This window comes from Leptodactylus fuscus, chromosome 1 (genome assembly GCF_031893055.1).
Source record: "Leptodactylus fuscus isolate aLepFus1 chromosome 1, aLepFus1.hap2, whole genome shotgun sequence".
NCBI lineage: Eukaryota > Metazoa > Chordata > Amphibia > Anura > Leptodactylidae > Leptodactylus > Leptodactylus fuscus.
Window position 1 is genome coordinate 1,372,459 of NC_134265.1, and position 22,068 is coordinate 1,394,526.

General features: G+C 48.9%; 1 protein-coding gene across 1 annotated transcript in view; it reads right to left on the reverse strand.

The window, feature by feature from the left end:
• Window positions 1-1,980: 1,980 nt before the first annotated feature.
• The window catches only part of LOC142190745 (tyrosinase-like), a 36,778-nt gene continuing 16,690 nt past the window's right edge, over window positions 1,981-22,068 (reverse strand). The window contains exons 3-6 of the mRNA XM_075262316.1: window positions 13,774-14,643; window positions 12,012-12,222; window positions 10,646-10,787; window positions 1,981-2,164 (exon numbers count right to left, since the gene is read on the reverse strand). Of these exons, the coding sequence (XP_075118417.1) occupies window positions 1,981-2,164; window positions 10,646-10,787; window positions 12,012-12,222; window positions 13,774-14,643 (1,407 nt within the window). The remainder of the gene's footprint in view (window positions 2,165-10,645; window positions 10,788-12,011; window positions 12,223-13,773; window positions 14,644-22,068) is intronic.

The window sequence follows — 22,068 nt, forward strand, 5'->3', positions numbered from 1 at the left end:
AATAAAAGGAGACTCAGGGGAGGAGAGTAATAACAGGAAGCCCAGGGGAGGAGAGTAATAACAGGAGGCTCAGGGGAGGAGAGTAATAACAGGAGGCTCAGGGGAGGAGAGTAATAACAGGAGGCTCAGGGGAGGAGAGTAATAACAGGAGGCCCAGGGGAGGAGAGTAATAACAGGAGGCCCAGGGGAGGAGAGTAATAAAAGGAGACTCAGGGGAGGAGAGTAATAACAGGAAGCCCAGGGGAGGAGAGTAATAACAGGAGGCTCAGGGGAGGAGAGTAATAACAGGAGGCTCAGGGGAGGAGAGTAATAACAGGAGGCTCAGGGGAGGAGAGTAATAACAGGGGGCTCAGGGGAGGAGAGTAATAACCGAAGGTCCAGGGGAGGAGAGTAATACCAGGAGGCCCAGGGGAGGAGTGTAATAACAGGAGTCCCAGGGGAGGAGAGTAATAACAGGAGGCTCAGGGGAGGAGAGTAATAACAGGAGGCTCAGGGGAGGAGAGTGATAACAGGAGGCTCAGGGGAGGAGAGTAATAACAGGAGGCTCAGGGGAGGAGAGTAATAACAGCAGGTCCAGGGGAGGAGAGTAATAACAGGAGTCCCAGGGGAGGAGAGTAATAACAGGAGGTCCAGGGAAAAGCGTAATAACTGGAGATCCAGGGGAGGAGAGTAATAACAGCAGGTCCAGGGGAGGAGAGTAATAACAGGAGTCCCAGGGGAGGAGAGTAATAACAGGAGGCTCAGGGGAGGAGAGTAATGACAGCAGGTCCAGGGAGGAGAGTAATAACCGAAGATCCAGGGAGGAGCATAATAACAGGAGGCTCAGGGGAGGAGCATAATAACAGGAGTCCCAGGGGAGGAGAGTAATAACAGGAGGCTCAGGGGAGGAGAGTAATGACAGCAGGTCCAGGGAGGAGAGTAATAACCGTAGGTCCAGGGAGGAGAGTAATAACAGGAGGCTCAGGGGAGGAGCATAATAACAGGAGTCCCAGGGGAGGAGAGTAATAACAGGAGGCCCAGGGGAGGAGAGTAATAACAGGAGGTCCAGGGGAGGAGAGTAATAACAGGAAGCTCAGAGGAGGAGAGTAATAACAGGAGGCTCAGGAGAGGAGAGTAATAACAGGAGGCTCAGGGGAGGAGAGTAATAACAGGAGGCCCAGGGGAGGAGAGTAATAACAGGAAGCCCAGGGGAGGAGAGTAATAACAGGAAGCCCAGTGGAGGAGAGTAATAACAGGAAGCCCAGGGGAGGAGAGTAATAACAGGAGGCTCAGGGGAGGAGAGTAATAACAGGAGGCTCAGGGAAGGAGAGTAATAACAGGAGGCCAAGGGAGGAGAGTAATAACAGGAAGCTCAGGGAAGGAGAGTAATAACAGGAGGCCCAGGGGAGGAGAGTAATAACAGGAAGCTCAGGGGAGGAGAGTAATAACAGGAGGTCCAGGGGAGGAGAGTAATAACAGGAGGTCCAGGGGAGGAGAGTAATAACAGGAAGCCCAGGGGAGGAGAGTAATAACAGGAAGCCCTGGGGAGGAGAGTAATAACAGGAGGCCCAGGGGAGGAGAGTAATAACAGGAAGCTCAGGGGAGGAGAGTAATAACAGGAGGCTCAGGGAAGGAGAGTAATAACAGGAAGCCCAGGGGAGGAGAGTAATAACAGGAGGTCCTGGGGAGTAGAGTAATAACAGGAAGCTCAGGGGAGGAGAGTAATAACAGGAGGTCCAGGGAGGAGCTTTATATCAGCCCGCCGCCCCTTGTCAGATGACAGGAATACTCTGAAGCCATCCCCTCTCCATAAATAGATGGACAAGGATAGAATGCACAGCAGGCGGAGAGATATTGTGAAAATCCATTTATTAAATTATAGGATTTACATGGAATGAGGCTTAGACTGAACCTGGTAAAGCCGCCATTTTGTGGGAGGAGTCTCCAGGTAGAAGTCTCTCGTTCATTCCACTTCCTCACATAAATGGTCGTTTTCACGGTTTAATGATATCCTTCAATATTATCATATGTATATCCAAGTGCCCAGGATGTCTGGTGGAAGTCACTGAGCTTATAAGCAGGATAAAATGGGGGAGGGAAGTCCTGAGGATGATGCCCCGGGATGGGGTTCTCGGGAAAGTCTTCAGGACGCACATTGTATTTTTCAATCCATTTCTGATAACAACTGTGAAACAAAAGAGAAATGAATGAGCTGCCAGATCTACAGAACCAACGGAAAGCAACCAGTGACTTCCAATGGTCTCTACCATCAGCCCATCATCATGTCATTAGTGATATAACATCACACGTGTAACATGACGTCACCATCCACCTACGGACTGTCATATAATACCTGTAATATAATCCCAAGGTGACATAGAACATGACATCTTCAAGCACAGACCCATCACTACATCATATATACATCATATAATATGTGATATCATACATAGAACATGACATCACCAAGCACAGACCCATCACTACATCATATATACGTCACAGTCAAGAAGATGCCCGACAACCGTATACTGAATGCTGCTTGCAATTCTAGGGAACTGGGGTAGGTGAGCTGTCCCCGGTGCTACGACGGCTGACTAGGTCCTGCCTGCAGGTGATGGTCGGCGGCTCCCAAGCTAAGCTCGGCCCCGACAACTTCTGGCTCTCTAAACACGAAGATCTAACAGACAGGTGGGATGAGAGCTGCAAGAGGCTAGGGACTGGGGTACTAGAGGCGGTCACCCCTAATGAAAGAATAGGTGCAGCTGCAAATAGAAACAACCAGGACACGCTGGAGAACTAACAGGCGCAGCACAACCATAAACACACAACAGGAGGAGAGGAAGAGTGGGGTAGTGAGGAAAGGGTATCACAGGACGGAGGCTAAACAAGCCTGGAACCCAAAACACAAACTCACTAATACCAAACAGTGACAGGCAGCCAGAGATACAGGACAGGGGGCGAGAAGGAGAGTATGAGGGAACACAGACTCACACACAGAACAGAAGACATCTCCTTGTACCGTGTTCGCCAGGGGATATGAAATGAAAGACATTTTCGGAGAGAAGTCCTCAGTAGTTGATTCCTTTTTTAATGGCTAACTTAAAAAAATTTCTGATGACATATCGAGCTTTCAAGACTGTAGAGGTCCCTTCATCAGGATGGTATAACACAATGTCTGGAGGTAGGTACATATATATATACAGAGGAGAGGGGTGTTAGATGCAAAATAGATGGAAAACAGAACATGTAAATACACAGTATATAATCCATATCTATCAGTCACAGGACAGTTCTCTGGGTTTGTGGCTTCTTTGATCAGTGACCTGGTGTGTAGTGGTTATGAAAGGCCATAAAACCCTGGGCCTGGTTTATCCCCTTTGGAGAGTGTTGAAGGTCGTCATGAGTTTAATCTCCCATATGCGGCGATCCTTTCTGTTTCTGAAATTCCCTCTCAGTACCAGGATCTTCATATCCAGGGTCATGTTATGACTTTCATTACAGAAGTGTTTTGGCCCCGGGAGGTCCATTCTCTGTTCTCTAATCGTATGTCTGTGTGAGTTCCTCCTCATCCTCAGTGACTGTCCTGTCTCACCTACATACAGGACCCCAGGACACTTACTACACAATATCACACACACTACATTAGGTGGCTGCAGGTGAAGGTCCCGGGATCTTGTAGTGCTGATCAGAGTTTGGGATCTCTATCCTGTCAGGGGTCAGTATGTGGGGGCAGGTTTTGCTCCTCTTCTGTCCACATGGGAATGTTCCTGTGTTAGTTGGAGGTGACAGTGAGCTGCTGATCACCATATTCCTGAGGTTTGGTGTCTGTAGCACAGGGGAGGGGGGTCTGGAGATCTGGATATTACACGGTGGTCTTATTACAGTAGTGGATGTAATTTGCATGTGATTCCTCTCAGCGTCTCCAGGTGGGGGTTATATGTGACACCAGGGGCCCCCGATTGTTCTCCTGTTTGGTGTTGTATATTAATAACTCCGATCTTGGTATCCTGGTGGCTCTGGTGATTTGGTTATCAATTGTTCTTGGATGGTAACCCTGCCTCAAGAATGTGTTACTGAGGCCTCCAAGGTGTTCGTCTCTATCTGCAGGGTCTGAACATATGTGATGGTATCTGATGGCCTGGCTGTAGACAATGGAGTTCTTTATGTGTTTGGGATGAAAGCTATCCCATCTTAGGTAGGTTGGTCGGTCAATTGGCTTCCGATACAGCGATGTCTCCATTTTGTTGTCCTGTATCTTGATGACTGCGTCTCCTCACCCACAATTACTTCTCTTTTGGTGACTGCATCTACCTACAGCAGACCGCCACCGCAATGGGGAGCAAAATGGCGCCACAGTCCGCTAATCTCTTCATGGCCAAGCTGGAGAGTGACTTCCTATCCATCTGCACCACCAGGCCTCGGGCCTACTACCGCTTCACTGACGATATCCTAATCCTGTGGACTGGGTCTGAGGAACAGCTGAAAACCTTCCATGACCAATTCCACCAGTTCCATCCCACCATCAACCTGACGCTCAATCACTCCTTCTTGGAAATCGCTGTATCGGAAGCCGATTGACCGCCCGACCTACCTAAGATGGGATAGCTTTCATCCGAAACACGTCACTGATCAAAAGAAGCCATAAACCCAGAGAACCTTCCTGTGACTGATAGATATGGGTTATATACTGTATTTACATGTTATGTTTTCCATCTGACACCCCACTCCTCTGTGTGTGTGTATATATATATATATATATATATATATATATATATATATATATATATATATATATATATACCTACCTCCAGACATTGTGTTATACCGGCCTGATGAAGGGACCTCTATAGTCTAGAAAGCTCGATATGGCATCAAAACATTTTTTAAGTTAGCCATAAAAAATGAATCAACCACTGAGGACGTCTCTCCGAAATGTCTCCATCACACAGAACAGACTCGCAACACTTCCACATCAGCTCCAGAGGCCGCACAACTCCCACAAAACTCTCCTCCGAAACTGGGCCAAGAACCCTAGCTGGTAGCCACCGGCGCGGACTGAAGCCAGCAGTCAGCCGTATACAGACCCCGGGAAGACCTGATAGGATGACGACCATTACACACACCTTAATGAATTACCCCCTAATATTATACCCCTGATACCCCCAGACATAAGCACCCCCCCCCTAATGTCCCCTTGTATTCCCCTAATGAATCTTCCTTATAGATATAATTCCCCCTCCTAACGACCCCTTGTATTATTACATCACCCACAACTGCAGTACATGATATAGTCCTTGTGTCAGGAGGGCGGGGTCTTATATAGTCAGCCCTTGTGTCAGGAGGGCGGGGTCTTATATAGTCAGCTCTTGTGTCAGGAGGGCGGGGTCTTATATAGTCAGCCCTTGTGTCAGGAGGGCGGGGTCTTATATAGTCAGCCCTTGTGTCAGGAGGGCGGGGTCTTACATAGTCAGCACTTGTGTCAGGAGGGCGGGGTCTTATATAGTCAGCCCTTGTGTCAGGAGGGCGGGGTCTTATACAGTCAGCACTTGTGTCAGGAGGGCGGGGTCTTATATAGTCAGCACTTGTGTCAGGAGGGCGGGGTCTTATATAGTCAGCACTTCTGTCAGGAGGGCGGGGTCTTATATAGTCAGCCCTTGTGTCAGGAGGGCGGGGTCTTATATAGTCAGTCCTTGTGTCAGGAGGGCGGGGTCTTATATAGTCAGCTCTTGTGTCAGGAGGGCGGGGTCTTATATAGTCAGCTCTTGTGTCAGGAGGGCGGGGTCTTATATAGTCAGCCCTTGTGTGAGGAGGGCGGGCTCTTATATAGTCAGCACTTGTGTCAGGAGGGCGGGGTCTTATACAGTCAGCCCTTGTGTCAGGAGGGCGGGGTCTTATACAGTCAGCCCTTGTGTCCGGAGGGCGGGGTCTTAAATAGTCAGCCCTTGTGTCAGGAGGGCGGGGTCTTATATAGTCAGCCCTTGTGTCAGGAGGGCGGGGTCTTACATAGTCAGCACTTGTGTCAGGAGGGCGGGGTCTTATATAGTCAGCCCTTGTGTCAGGAGGGCGGGGTCTTATACAGTCAGCACTTGTGTCAGGAGGGCGGGGTCTTATATAGTCAGCACTTGTGTCAGGAGGGCGGGGTCTTATATAGTCAGCACTTCTGTCAGGAGGGCGGGGTCTTATATAGTCAGCCCTTGTGTCAGGAGGGCGGGGTCTTATATAGTCAGCTCTTGTGTCAGGAGGGCGGGGTCTTATATAGTCAGCCCTTGTGTCAGGAGGGCGGGGTCTTATATAGTCAGCCCTTGTGTCAGGAGGGCGGGGTCTTACATAGTCAGCACTTGTGTCAGGAGGGCGGGGTCTTATATAGTCAGCCCTTGTGTCAGGAGGGCGGGGTCTTATACAGTCAGCACTTGTGTCAGGAGGGCGGGGTCTTATATAGTCAGCACTTGTGTCAGGAGGGCGGGGTCTTATATAGTCAGCACTTCTGTCAGGAGGGCGGGGTCTTATATATTCAGCCCTTGTGTCAGGAGGGCGGGGTCTTATATAGTCAGCCCTTGTGTCCGGAGGGCGGGGTCTTAAATAGTCAGCCCTTGTGTCAGGAGGGCGGGGACTTATATAGTCAGCCCTTGTGTCAGGAGGGCGGGGTCTTATACAGTCAGCACTTATGTCAGGAGGGCGGGGTCTTATACAGTCAGCCCTTGTGTCAGGAGGGCGGGGTCTTATATAGTCAGCACTTGTGTCAGGAGGGCGGGGTCTTATATAGTCAGCCCTTGTGTCAGGAGGGCGGGGTCTTATATAGTCAGTCCTTGTGTCAGGAGGGCGGGGTCTTATACAGTCAGCCCTTGTGTCAGGAGGGCGGGGTCTTATATAGTCAGCACTTCTGTCAGGAGGGCGGGGTCTTATATAGTCAGCACTTGTGTCAGGAGGGCGGGGTCTTATATAGTCAGCCCTTGTGTCAGGAGGGCGGGGTCTTATATAGTCAGTCCTTGTGTCAGGAGGGCGGGGTCTTATATAGTCAGCTCTTGTGTCAGGAGGGCGGGGTCTTATATAGTCAGCACTTGTGTCCGGAGGGCGGGGTCTTAAATAGTCAGCCCTTGTGTCAGGAGGGCGGGGTCTTATATAGTCAGTCCTTGTGTCAGGAGGGCGGGGTCTTATATATTCAGCCCTTGTGTCAGGAGGGCGGGGTCTTATATAGTCAGCCCTTGTGTCCGGAGGGCGGGGTCTTATATAGTCAGCCCTTGTGTCAGGAGGGCGGGGTCTTATATAGTCAGCCCTTGTGTCAGGAGGGCGGGGTCTTATACAGTCAGCCCTTGTGTGAGGAAGGCGGGGTCTTATATAGTCAGCCCTTGTGTCAGGAGGGCGGGGTCTTATACAGTCAGCACTTGTGTCAGGAGGGCAGGGTCTTATATAGTCAGCCCTTGTGTCAGGAGGGCGGGGTCTTATATAGTCAGTCCTTGTGTCAGGAGGGTGGGGTCTTATATAGTCAGTCCTTGTGTCAGGAGGGCGGGGTCTTATATAGTCAGTCCTTGTGTCAGGAGGGCGGGGTCTTATATAGTCAGCCCTTGTGTCAGGAGGGCGGGGTCTTATATAGTCAGCCCTTGTGTCAGGAGGGCGGGGTCTTATATAGTCAGCACTTGTGTCAGGAGGGCGGGGTCTTATATAGTCAGCACTTGTGTCAGGAGGGCGGGGTCTTATATATTCAGCCCTTGTGTCAGGAGGGCGGGGTCTTATATATTCAGCCCTTGTGTCAGGAGGGCGGGGTCTTACATAGTCAGCACTTGTGTCAGGAGGGCGGGGTCTTATATAGTCAGCCCTTGTGTCAGGAGGGCGGGGTCTTACATAGTCAGCACTTGTGTCAGGAGGGCGGGGTCTTATATAGTCAGCCCTTGTGTCAGGAGGGCGGGGTCTTATATAGTCAGCCCTTGTGTCAGGAGGGCGGGGTCTTATATATTCAGCCCTTGTGTCAGGGGGGCGGGGTCTTATACAGTCAGCCCTTGTGTCAGGAGGGCGGGGTCTTATATAGTCAGCCCTTGTGTCAGGAGGGCGGGGTCTTATATAGTCAGCACTTGTGTCAGGAGGGCGGGGTCTTATATAGTCAGCACTTGTGTCAGGAGGGCGGGGTCTTATATAGTCAGCACTTGTGTCAGGAGGGCGGGGTCTTATATATTCAGCCCTTGTGTCAGGAGGGCGGGGTCTTATACAGTCAGCCCTTGTGTCAGGAGGGCGGGGTCTTATATAGTCAGCACTTGTGTCAGGAGGGCGGGGTCTTATATAGTCAGCCCTTGTGTCAGGAGGGCGGGGTCTTATACAGTCAGCCCTTGTGTCAGGAGGGCGGGGTCTTATATAGTCAGCACTTGTGTCAGGAGGGCGGGGTCTTATATAGTCAGCCCTTGTGTCAGGAGGGCGGGGTCTTATATAGTCAGCCCTTGTGTCAGGAGGGCGGGGTCTTATATAGTCAGCCCTTGTGTCAGGAGGGCGGGGTCTTATATAGTCAGCACTTGTGTCAGGAGGGCGGGGTCTTACATAGTCAGCCCTTGTGTCAGGAGGGCGGGGTCTTATATAGTCAGCCCTTGTGTCAGGAGGGCGGGGTCTTATATAGTCAGCACTTGTGTCAGGAGGGCGGGGTCTTATATAGTCAGCCCTTGTGTCAGGAGGGCGGGGTCTTATATAGTCAGCACTTGTGTCAGGAGGGCGGGGTCTTATATAGTCAGCCCTTGTGTCAGGAGGGCGGGGTCTTATATAGTCAGCACTTGTGTCAGGAGGGCGGGGTCTTACATAGTCAGCCCTTGTGTCAGGAGGGCGGGGTCTTATATAGTCAGCCCTTGTGTCAGGAGGGCGGGGTCTTATATAGTCAGCACTTGTGTCAGGAGGGCGGGGTCTTATATAGTCAGCCCTTGTGTCAGGAGGGCGGGGTCTTATATAGTCAGCCCTTGTGTCAGGAGGGCGGGGTCTTATATAGTCAGCACTTGTGTCAGGAGGGCGGGGTCTTATATAGTCAGCCCTTGTGTCAGGAGGGCGGGGTCTTATATAGTCAGCACTTGTGTCAGGAGGGCGGGGTCTTATATAGTCAGCCCTTGTGTCAGGAGGGCGGGGTCTTATATAGTCAGCACTTGTGTCAGGAGGGCGGGGTCTTATATAGTCAGCCCTTGTGTCAGGAGGGCGGGGTCTTATATAGTCAGCCCTTGTGTCAGGAGGGCGGGGTCTTATATAGTCAGCCCTTGTGTCAGGAGGGCGGGGTCTTATATAGTCAGCACTTGTGTCAGGAGGGCGGGGTCTTATATAGTCAGCCCTTGTGTCAGGAGGGCGGGGTCTTATATAGTCAGCCCTTGTGTCAGGAGGGCGGGGTCTTATATAGTCAGCCCTTGTGTCAGGAGGGCAGGGTCTTATATAGTCAGCCCTTGTGTCAGGAGGGCGGGGTCTTATATAGTCAGCCCTTGTGTCAGGAGGGCGGGGTCTTATATAGTCAGCACTTGTGTCAGGAGGGCGGGGTCTTATATAGTCAGCCCTTGTGTCAGGAGGGCGGGGTCTTATATAGTCAGCACTTGTGTCAGGAGGGCGGGGTCTTATATAGTCAGCCCTTGTGTCAGGAGGGCGGGGTCTTATATAGTCAGCACTTGTGTCAGGAGGGCGGGGTCTTATATAGTCAGCCCTTGTGTCAGGAGGGCGGGGTCTTATATAAGCCTCCTCAGCTGCTACTTGTATCTATCAAGGGAACTTCTGAAACTTTAGATTTTCCCTGGTTGACATGGTAACCTTAAAGGTGAGGCAGCTGGACACCTATAGTTTCAAGCCCTCCAGGCCCGGTGTGTCGCCCGTTCCCAGTGGCTCCATCTCCATCAGTGGCTGCCCCGTGGTGAGGCAGCTGGACACGATCCTGCCACGTATAGTCTTAGGCCCTCCGGGTGTGTCGCCCGCTCCCAATGGCTCCATCTTACCATGTTGTCCTATTGTACTGTTACTAGTTTTACCCTTATGACTTGTGAGCGTGTTCGGAGCACTGAGTGACCCCTGGTATATGTGGGAGACCCTCCAATTTGGGTGTAGTCATTGCCCCGTGGTGAGGCAGCTGGACACGTATAGTCTTAGGCCCTCCCGATGTGTCGCCCGTTCCCAGTGGCTCCATCTCCATCAGTGGCTGCCCCCTGGTGAGGCAGCTGGACACGTATAGTCTTAGGCCCTCCCGATGTGTCGCCCGTTCCCAGTGGCTCCATCTCCATCAGTGGCTGCCCCCTGGTGAGGCAGCTGGACACGTATAGTCTTAGGCCCTCCCGATGTGTCGCCCGTTCCCAGTGGCTCCATCTCCATCAGTGGCTGCCCCCTGGTGAGGCAGCTGGACACGTATAGTCTTAGGCCCTCCCGATGTGTCGCCCGTTCCCAGTGGCTCCATCTCCATCAGTGGCTGCCCCCTGGTGAGGCAGCTGGACACGTATAGTCTTAGGCCCTCCCGATGTGTCGCCCGTTCCCAGTGGCTCCATCTTACCACCTCGTCCTTTTGTACTGTTACTAGTTTTGCCCTTATGACTTGTGTTCGGAGCGCTGAGTGACCCCTGGTATATGTGGGAGACCCTCCAGTTTTGGTGTAGTCATTGCCCCGTGGTGAGGACTACTACACTCTCCGCCTCTGAGGGTCGGCCCGAAGGGGTGTCACATATACAATACTTACAAGTCAATATAGCAATGGTGAACAAAGAACATGGGGTCATTGGCAGATACGGAAACCATGGCCATTGCGCCTCCCATGTATCCATGGACCTTGTTGTGTGCGAAGTTTCCAGGCGTTCTCCCATCTGACGCGTCTATGTTGCCTGGGAGGAGAAGACGGAGGAGCAGAAGCTGCAGTTAGACATCTTTGGTGTCGGCCCATAGATAAGACATCATGTCAGATTCTAAAGGACTTATTACATGATGGATGACACAAGTGAGTGTTGGAGAAGTGTCCCGGGAGAGGTCCTTCCTTAACCATGTACTTTGCAGTAGGACCCCGAGCCTCTCATGCGGCTGATTCTCATACAAATATGGCTACCACCATCGGATACAACCCCAGACCTGAGAGCAGACATGTTGGAGAAGTTGGCTTGCTTCTCTCCTTGCTCTATGTTTTGGTTGTTTCTGGGTTTTCCCCACCTTTGGTGTCCACACCCTGAGTCTAGTCCATTGACTCTCCCCAGAGTGCTACTTGTCTGACCTCACAGCTCTTGGCTCACTTTTCCACCCGTCTTCCATATTTCTTATGTCACAAGAGTAAGTGAAGGTTTTGCTGTGAGATGATGATGGTGGATGAAGATGGAGTAGAGAGTCAGATAGTGCAGCAACATTGAAGCGCTGCCATGGAGGGACAGGTGGGGAGACGGCTGAGGACTCTTAGCCTACATGGGACAAGTAGTGACCATGAGATCTGATGGGAGATTTCACTCCAGTCAATACGACATGGCCAGGGTTGATCCCATGTTGAGATTTCAGGATCGTTTTTAAAATCCGATTTCCGATCATTTTCCAGCCGATCCCGATCCCAATTCCAATCCTAATGCAAGTCAGAGGGATTTTTGGGGTTACCTGCACAGAACTGCTGCCACTGCCTCCCCTCCCGGTGTGTACGCCGCTCCCCGGAGCTCCGGGCCGTTGTTCTGTCCGTTTCTCTCCTCTCTCATTCAGACGCCGGCAGAGCGCCGTACGCACCCCCGACTCCCTAGTGATGCACTAATGTCTCCCCGCCCTGTACCCACCCACTCCTAAGCCACAACTAGCCCCGCCTACTCCCAGCATCAGTAACACTAGCCTAGGGAGGCGGGGGCACGCATGGCGCTCTGCAGGGCTGTGAATGAGAGAGGAGAGGACAGAGAACAACGGTCGGAGCTCCGGGGAGCGGCAGCGGTTCTATGCAGGTAAGGTTGAGCGATCGGGATCGGAATTCCGTTCCCGATCTTTTTTAAGCAATCAGAGACCCTTCCTTCTTTCAGGAGGCCCCGACACTCAGACTGTCATACCTCCTTATCTCATGTCGTCTTATCCCACCATGGAATCAATCTTACCTTCTAAAGCGTTCCGGAAGCTGCACAGAGACCCTGTGTTATATGGGGGAGTGTCATAGTCTTTCCACTTCAGGATGTTCAGCATTTCTGGGCGAGAAGGCAGGGTGCTCTGTTTCTCTATCCCTGGGGTCCTCTGTACACAGTCTTTGGGGGTATCGTAGATGGCGGACTCGCAGTACGTGTATGGGGACCCACTATCGCTGCACATCATCTAACAATCAAGTGACAAAACACAAGAGAGAATGGTACAAGCTCCAACATTACATAGAGAACCCCAATACTAGAGACCTTCACTCTTAGCCCTCTCCTACTGGCCCCATAGATCTGGGGAGTAAGCTATATCTACCCAAGTGACCAGGTCTGACCCAGGGCTTGGCTGCCTCCGCCCCATGAATAACCCCAAAGTCCCCATCACTCAGTAACTATCACTTCCATCCATCTTTTCTCATGGTCTCTCCACCGTCCACCTCTATAGAGATCAGGACACGTGGACAGGAGTTTTATGGCCAGTAGTGGTGTCCTTTGTCACCGTGGCTGATGGTTGGAGCTCCATATCAGCGTCCACTTCTATAGAGATCAGGACATGTGGACAGGAGATTTATGGCCAGTAGTGATGTCCTTTGTCACCGTAGCCGATGGTTGGAGCTCCATGTCAGCGTCCACTTCTATAGAAATCAGGACACGTGGACAGGAGATTTATGGCCAGTAGTGGTGTCCTTTGTCACCGTAGCCGATGGTTGGAGCTCCATGTCAGCGTCCACTTCTATAGAAATCAGGACACGTGGACAGGAGATTTATGGCCAGTAGTGGTGTCCTTTGTCACCGTGGCTGATGGTTAGAGCTCCATGCCAGTGTCCACCTCTATAGAGATCAGGACATGTGGACAGGAGATTTATGGCAAGTAGTGGTGTCCTTTGTCACCGTGGCTGATGGTTGGAGCTCCATATCAGCGTCCACTTCTATAGAAATCAGGACACGTGGACAGGAGATTTGTGTGTGCCACTTAATATCTGTGTACTGGTGCCCTCTATAGTTGGGATGTATGACTAAGTGGTAGGAGGACCATGGCCCTGTGTGTGCCACCTAATATCTGTGTACTGGTGCCCTCTATAGTTGGGATGTATGACTAAGTGGTAGGAGGACCATGGCCCTGTGTGTGCCACCTAATATCTGTGTACTGGTGCCCTCTATAGTTGGGATGTATGACTAAGTGGTAGGAGGACCATGGCCCTGTGTGTGCCACCTAATATCTGTGTACTGGTGCCCCCTATAGTTGGGATGTATGACTAAGTGGTAGGAGGACCATGGCCCTGTGTGTGCCACCTAATATCTGTGTACTGGTGCCCTCTATAGTTGGGATGTATGACTAAGTGGTAGGAGGACCATGGCCCTGTGTGTGCCACCTAATATCTGTGTACTGGTGCCCCCTATAGTTGGGATGTATGACTAAGTGGTAGGAGGACCATGGCCCTGTGTGTGCCACCTAATATCTCTGTACTGGTGCTCTCTATAGTTGGGATGTATGACTAAGTGGTGGGAGGACCATGGCCCTGTGTGTGCCACCTAATATCTCTGTACTGGTGCTCTCTATAGTTGGGATGTATGACTAAGTGGTGGGAGGACCATGGCTCGGAGTGTCCGGTAATTTCTGCCTAATTCAGACTTTGCATCTCCACTGACCACCTGACCACATGGGTAATTCTTCTACACTTGTGTCCTGAGTGCTGTGATGTGGAGACCATGAGACCCCGGGGAAACTCACCCTCCAGGAGGAGAAGCAGGAGCTATTCAGAATCTTCCCTTCCATATCGCTTGGGCCCAGTAAGTCGTTGCTGCAGATGGAGCAGTTCTCATCTTGAGTGGAGTCATATAGCGGGAGAGCAAAGTCTTCATTTCCAGTGCAGAGCTGGATCTCTCTCTCCGCGAAGAGGAGCATACATCGGTGCCAGGGGGCAAACGCGGGTCCCTTGTGGGCAAAATTGGTGTTATGTTGATAAGTGCCATTTATTCTCACGGGCTTCATGAGATAGTGGTGTATCCACACAAGCATGTTGTATATGGAGGCATTGATGAAGCGATATGTACTGGGGTCGTCCCTGTTATCGGTCACCAGGATGACATAGTCTTTACTGGTGGTGTACTTGGTCATATTCAGATAGCAGATGAACCTTTCCTTTTCGGTCTCATTCAGTTTATGGATCTCCTTCCTCACCACAGTCTTCCTCTGCTGGCATTTCTCCCCGTACAGGCCGTATTTGCATTGTCCACAGTCGTAGCCGGTGTAATTTCCTTTACATCTACAGTAATACTTAAAATAGCTTGTAGGCCAGTTCAGGCGGTCGTCATTGTAACGCTTTCCCTCATGAGGTGCCTCCGAGACTTGGCTGTATTCTGCAATATATTTAATGGGGCATTCTCCTCGACCAGCGTGCTCACCACAGGGGCTTCCTTTCCATAGGGGGCAGCAGATTTTACTCTTTAATGCCAAGTCTGTGGTGCACTCCTTGGGGAACTGCCCGTGTACTGCAGAGAATCCAAGGACGAGGACCAAAGGGATGAGGAACATCCGAATAATGGATCTAATAAATATGGTGCAGTCATCTGTGCAAAGGGCTCCATAATTGGTAAAAATCTGCAAGAGAAGGATGAGAAGAAACTAATATCAGTATCAAATAACAGGTGACCCTACACCAGAGTGTCCACCAGGGTCAGGAACCCATGGGAAGAATAGGGCAATACATGCACTTAGATTGGAAACACATATAATCTCCCCTGGCCAGAAGTATCCGGAGCCTTTGCTGTGACGCTCATATGTAACTCACATGTGTCCATTTCCTTCTGATCCTCCTTGAGATGTTGCTTCTCCTTCATTAGAGTCCGGCTGTGTGTAATTAACCTGATTGGACGTGATTAGGAAAGGCACAGACCTTTCTATATAAGACCTCACAGCTCACAGCGCAGGTCACAGCAAAGGAGAATCAGGAGGTCAAAGGAACTGCCCAAGGAGCTCAGAGACAGGATTGTGGCAAGGCCCAGATCTGGCCAAGGTTCCTCAGAGCACAGCGGCCTCCATAATCCTTACATGGAAGAAGTTTGGGATGACCAGAACTCTTCCTAGTCCCGGCTGTCCAGCCAAACTGAGCAATGGTGGGAGAAGAGCCTTGGTGAGACATAAAGAAAAACCCAGAACCCCCCACACTGTAATATCTGTGTATTATCTCCTATCTCTCTCTAGTATAACACTACACTAATCCCCAGAACCCTCCACACTGTATTATCTGTGTATTATCTCCTATCTCTCTCTAGTATAACACTACACTAATCCCCAGAACCCCCCACACTGTATTATCTGTGTATTATCTCCTATCTCTCTCTAGTATAACACTACACTAATCCCCAGAACCCCCCACACTATATTATCTGTGTATTATCTCCTATCTCTCTCTAGTATAACACTACACTAATCCCCAGAACCCCCCACACTGTATTATCTGTGTATTATCTCCTATCTCTCTCTAGTATAACACTACACTAATCCTCAGAACCCCCCACACTGTATTATCTGTGTATTATCTCCTATCTCTCTCTAGTATAACATTACACTAATCCCCAGAACCCCCCACACTATATTATCTGTGTATTATCTCCTATCTCTCTCTAGTATAACATTACACTAATCCCCAGAACCCCCCACACTGTATTATCTGTGTATTATCTCCTATCTCTCTCTAGTATAACACTACACTAATCCCCAGAACCCCCCACACTGTATTATCTGTATATTATCTCCTATCTCTCTCTAGTATAACACTATACTAATCCCCAGAACCCCCCACACTGTATTATCTGTGTATTATCTCCTATCTCTCTCTAGTATAACACTACACTAATCCCCAGAACCCCCCACACTGTATTATCTGTGTATTATCTCCTATCTCTCTCTAGTATAACACTACACTAATCCCCAGAACCCCTCCACACTGTATTATCTGTGTATTATCTCCTATCTCTCTCTAGTATAACACTATACTAATCCCCAGAACCCCCACACACTGTATTATCTGTGTATTATCTCCTATCTCTCTCTAGTATAACACTACACTAATCCCCAGAACCCCCCACACTGTATTATCTGTGTATTATCTCCTATCTCTCTCTAGTATAACACTACACTAATCCTCAGAACCCCCCACACTGTATTATCTGTGTATTATCTCCTATCTCTCTCTAGTATAACACTATACTAATCCCCAGAACCCCCCACACTGTATTATCTGTGTATTATCTCCTATCTCTCTCTAGTATAACACTACACTAATCCTCAGAACCCCCCACACTGTATTATCTGTGTATTATCTCCTATCTCTCTCTAGTATAACACTACACTAATCCCCAGAACCCCCCACACTATATTATCTGTGTATTATCTCCTATCTCTCTCTAGTATAACATTACACTAATCCCCAGAACCCCCCACACTGTATTATCTCCTATCTCTCTCTAGTATAACACTATACTAATCCCCAGAACCCCCCACACTGTATTATCTGTGTATTATCTCCTATCTCTCTCTAGTATAACACTATACTAATCCCCAGAACCCCCCACACTGTATTATCTGTGTATTATCTCCTATCTCTCTCTAGTATAACACTACACTAATCCCCAGAACCCCCACACTGTATTATCTGTGTATTATCTCCTATCTCTCTCTAGTATAACACTATACTAATCCCCAGAACCCCCCACACTGTATTATCTGTGTATTATCTCCTATCTCTCTCTAGTATAACACTACACTAATCCCCAGAACCCCCCACACTGTGTTATCTGTGTATTATCTCCTATCTCTCTAGTATAACACTACACTAATCCCCAGAACCCCCCACACTGTATTATCTGTGTATTATCTCCTATCTCTCTCTAGTATAACACTACACTAATCCCCAGAACCCCCCACACTGTATTATCTGTGTATTATCTCCTATCTCTCTCTAGTATAACACTACACTAATCCCCAGAACCCCTCCACACTGTATTATCTGTGTATTATCTCCTATCTCTCTCTAGTATAACACTATACTAATCCCCAGAACCCCCACACACTGTATTATCTGTGTATTATCTCCTATCTCTCTCTAGTATAACACTACACTAATCCCCAGAACCCCCCACACTGTATTATCTGTGTATTATCTCCTATCTCTCTCTAGTATAACACTACACTAATCCTCAGAACCCCCCACACTGTATTATCTGTGTATTATCTCCTATCTCTCTCTAGTATAACACTATACTAATCCCCAGAACCCCCCACACTGTATTATCTGTGTATTATCTCCTATCTCTCTCTAGTATAACACTACACTAATCCTCAGAACCCCCCACACTGTATTATCTGTGTATTATCTCCTATCTCTCTCTAGTATAACACTACACTAATCCCCAGAACCCCCCACACTATATTATCTGTGTATTATCTCCTATCTCTCTCTAGTATAACATTACACTAATCCCCAGAACCCCCCACACTGTATTATCTCCTATCTCTCTCTAGTATAACACTATACTAATCCCCAGAACCCCCCACACTGTATTATCTGTGTATTATCTCCTATCTCTCTCTAGTATAACACTATACTAATCCCCAGAACCCCCCACACTGTATTATCTGTGTATTATCTCCTATCTCTCTCTAGTATAACACTACACTAATCCCCAGAACCCCCACACTGTATTATCTGTGTATTATCTCCTATCTCTCTCTAGTATAACACTACACTAATCCCCAGAACCCCCCACACTGTATTATCTCCTATCTCTCTCTAGTATAACACTATACTAATCCCCAGAACCCCCCACACTGTATTATCTGTGTATTATCTCCTATCTCTCTCTAGTATAACACTATACTAATCCCCAGAACCCCCCACACTGTATTATCTGTGTATTATCTCCTATCTCTCTCTAGTATAACACTACACTAATCCCCAGAACCCCCCACACTGTGTTATCTGTGTATTATCTCCTATCTCTCTAGTATAACACTACACTAATCCCCAGAACCCCCCACACTGTATTATCTGTGTATTATCTCCTATCTCTCTCTATTCTATATACAGTATGTTTCTATATAACATGGCTCCTTCTCCTCTTCTTACCTGGGCATAATATTTTGAGTCATTAGTGACCTTAGTCCTATTTGTCACTCCTGATTGGTTGCTCGCTGTCACATGGGCAGATCACTGGTGTTTGTAAACATTGCACGATGACTATGGCGTGTTCCTTCGTTTATTCTCTAGATAGCTCGTTCTAATGTCGTCCCATTCCCCAAATACCCGCAATGTCCTGACATCTTCCGTATTGTGCCGTCTTCCCTCCTGCGCCCTCCCCATCTCCTCAGTGACAGCTGTTACTACAGTTCAGGCATTTATTTCATGTACCTGGAGTCCAGAATAACCGAGAATTAGATTAACAGTCTGTAGGGATCAACGGGATCATACAGAGCAGTGCCATAGTGATCCTACAGACCAGTGCCATAGTGATCCTACAGACCAGTGACCATAGTGATCCTACAGACCAGTGATCATAGTGATCATACAGACCAGTGACCATAGTGATCCTACAGAGCAGTGATCAAAGTCATCCTACAGACCAGTGACCATAGTGATCCTACAGACCAGTGATCATAGTGATCCTACAGACCAGTGCCATAGTGATCCTACAGACCAGTGACCATAGTGATCCTACAGACCAGTGACCATAGTGATCCTACAGACCAGTGACCATAGTGACCCTACAGAGCAGTGACCATAGTGATCCTACAGACCAGTGACCATAGTGATCCTACAGACCAGTGACCATAGTGATCCTACAGACCAGTGCCATAGTGATCCTACAGACCAGTGCCATAGTGATCCTACAGACCAGTGATCATAGAGATCATACAGAGCAGTGACCATAGTGATCCTACAGACCAGTGCCATAGTGATCCTACAGACCAGTGCCATAGTGATCCTACAGAGCAGTGACCATAGTGATCCTACAGACCAGTGCCATAGTGATCCTACAGACCAGTGACCATAGTGATCCTACAGACCAGTGACCATAGTGATCCTACAGAGCAGTGATCAAAGTCATCCTACAGACCAGTGACCATAGTGATCCTACAGACCAGTGATCATAGTGATCCTACAGAGCAGTGATCAAAGTCATCCTACAGACCAGTGATCATAGTGATCCTACAGAGCAGTGACCATAGTGATCCTACAGAGCAGTGATCATAGTGATCCTACAGACCAGTGCCATAGTGATCCTACAGACCAGTGACCATAGTGATCCTACAGACCAGTGACCATAGTGATCCTACAGACCAGTGACCATAGTGACCCTACAGAGCAGTGACCATAGTGATCCTACAGACCAGTGACCATAGTGATCCTACAGACCAGTGACCATAGTGATCCTACAGACCAGTGCCATAGTGATCCTACAGACCAGTGCCATAGTGATCCTACAGACCAGTGATCATAGAGATCATACAGAGCAGTGACCATAGTGATCCTACAGACCAGTGCCATAGTGATCCTACAGAGCAGTGACCATAGTGATCCTACAGACCAGTGCCATAGTGATCCTACAGACCAGTGACCATAGTGATCCTACAGACCAGTGACCATAGTGATCCTACAGACCAGTGACCATAGTGATCCTACAGACCAGTGACCATAGTGATCCTACAGAGCAGTGCCATAGTGATCCTACAGACCAGTGCCATAGTGATCCTATAGAGCAGTGATCAAAGTCATCCTACAGACCAGTGATCATAGTGATCCTACAGACCAGTGACCATAGTGATCCTACAGAGCAGTGACCATAGTGATCCTACAGAGCAGTGCCATAGTGATCCTACAGAGCAGTGACCATAGAGATCCTACAGACCAGTGACCATAGTGATCCTACAGAGCAGTGACCATAGTGATCCTACAGAGCAGTGCCATAGTGATCCTACAGAGCAGTGACCATAGAGATCCTACAGAGCAGTGCCATAGTGATCCTACAGAGCAGTGACCATAGTGATCCTACAGAGCAGTGACCATAGTGATCCTACAGAGCAGTGCCATAGTGATCCTACAGAGCAGTGACCATAGAGATCCTACAGAGCAGTGCCATAGTGATCCTACAGAGCAGTGCCATAGTGATCCTACAGAGCAGTGACCATAGAGATCCTACAGAGCAGTGCCATAGTGATCCTACAGAGCAGTGACCATAGAGATCCTACAGAGCAGTGCCATAGTGATCCTACAGAGCAGTGACCATAGAGATCCTACAGAGCAGTGCCATAGTGATCCTACAGAGCAGTGACCATAGTGATCCTACAGAGCAGTGCCATAGTGATCCTACAGAGCAGTGACCATAGTGATCCTACAGACCAGTGACCATAGAGATCCTACAGAGCAGTGACCATAGTGATCCTACAGACCAGTGACCATAGTGATCCTACAGACCAGTGACCATAGTGATCCTACAGAGCAGTGATCATAGTGATCCTACAGACCAGTGACCATAGTGATCCTACAGACCAGTGATCATAGTGATCCTACAGACCAGTGCCATAGTGATCCTACAGAGCAGTGCCATAGTGATCCTATAGAGCAGTGATCAAAGTCATCCTACAGACCAGTGACCATAGAGATCCTACAGAGCAGTGACCATAGTGATCCTACAGACCAGTGCCATAGTGATCCTACAGACCAGTGACCATAGTGATCATACAGACCAGTGACCATAGTGATCCTACAGACCAGTGACCATAGTGATCCTACAGAGCAGTGACCATAGTGATCCTACAGACCAGTGACCATAGTGATCATACAGAGCAGTGACCATAGTGATCATACAGACCAGTGATCATAGTGATCATACAGACCAGTGACCATAGTGATCCTACAGAGCAGTGACCATAGTGATCCTACAGAGCAGTGACCATAGTGATCCTACAGACCAGTGATCATAGAGATCCTACAGAGCAGTGACCATAGTGATCCTACAGAGCAGTGACCATAGTGATCCTACAGAGCAGTGCCATAGTGATCCTACAGAGCAGTGACCATAGAGATCCTACAGAGCAGTGACCATAGTGATCCTACAGAGCAGTGACCATAGTGATCCTACAGAGCAGTGACCATAGTGATCCTACAGAGCAGTGACCATAGTGATCCTACAGACCAGTGCCATAGTGATCCTACAGAGCAGTGATCATAGTGATCCTACAGACCAGTGACCATAGAGATCATACAGACCAGTGACCATAGAGATCATAGTGATCCTACAGACCAGTGACCATAGTGATCCTACAGACCAGTGACCATAGTGATCCTACAGAGCAGTGACCATAGTGATCCTACAGAGCAGTGACCATAGTGATCCTACAGACCAGTGACCATAGTGATCCTACAGAGCAGTGACCATAGTGATCCTACAGAGCAGTGATCATAGTGATCCTACAGACCAGTGACCATAGAGATCATAAAGACCAGTGACCATAGAGATCATACAGACCAGTGCCATAGTGATCCTACAGACCAGTGACCATAGTGATCCTACAGACCAGTGACCATAGTGATCATACAGACCAGTGATCATAGTGATCCTACAGACCAGTGATCATAGTGATCCTACAGACCAGTGACCATAGTGATCCTACAGACCAGTGACCATAGTGATCCTACAGACCAGTGACCATAGTGATCCTACAGAGCAGTGACCATAGTGATCCTACAGAGCAGTGACCATAGTGATCCTACAGAGCAGTGACCATAGTGATCCTACAGACCAGTGACCATAGTGATCCTACAGAGCAGTGATCAAAGTCATCCTACAGACCAGTGATCATAGAGATCCTACAGACGAGTGACCATAGTGATCCTACAGACCAGTAATCATAGAGATCCTACAGACCAGTGATCATAGTGATCCTATAGACCAGTAATCATAGAGATCCTACAGACCAGTGATCATAGTGATCCTACAGAGCAGTGATCATAGTGATCCTACA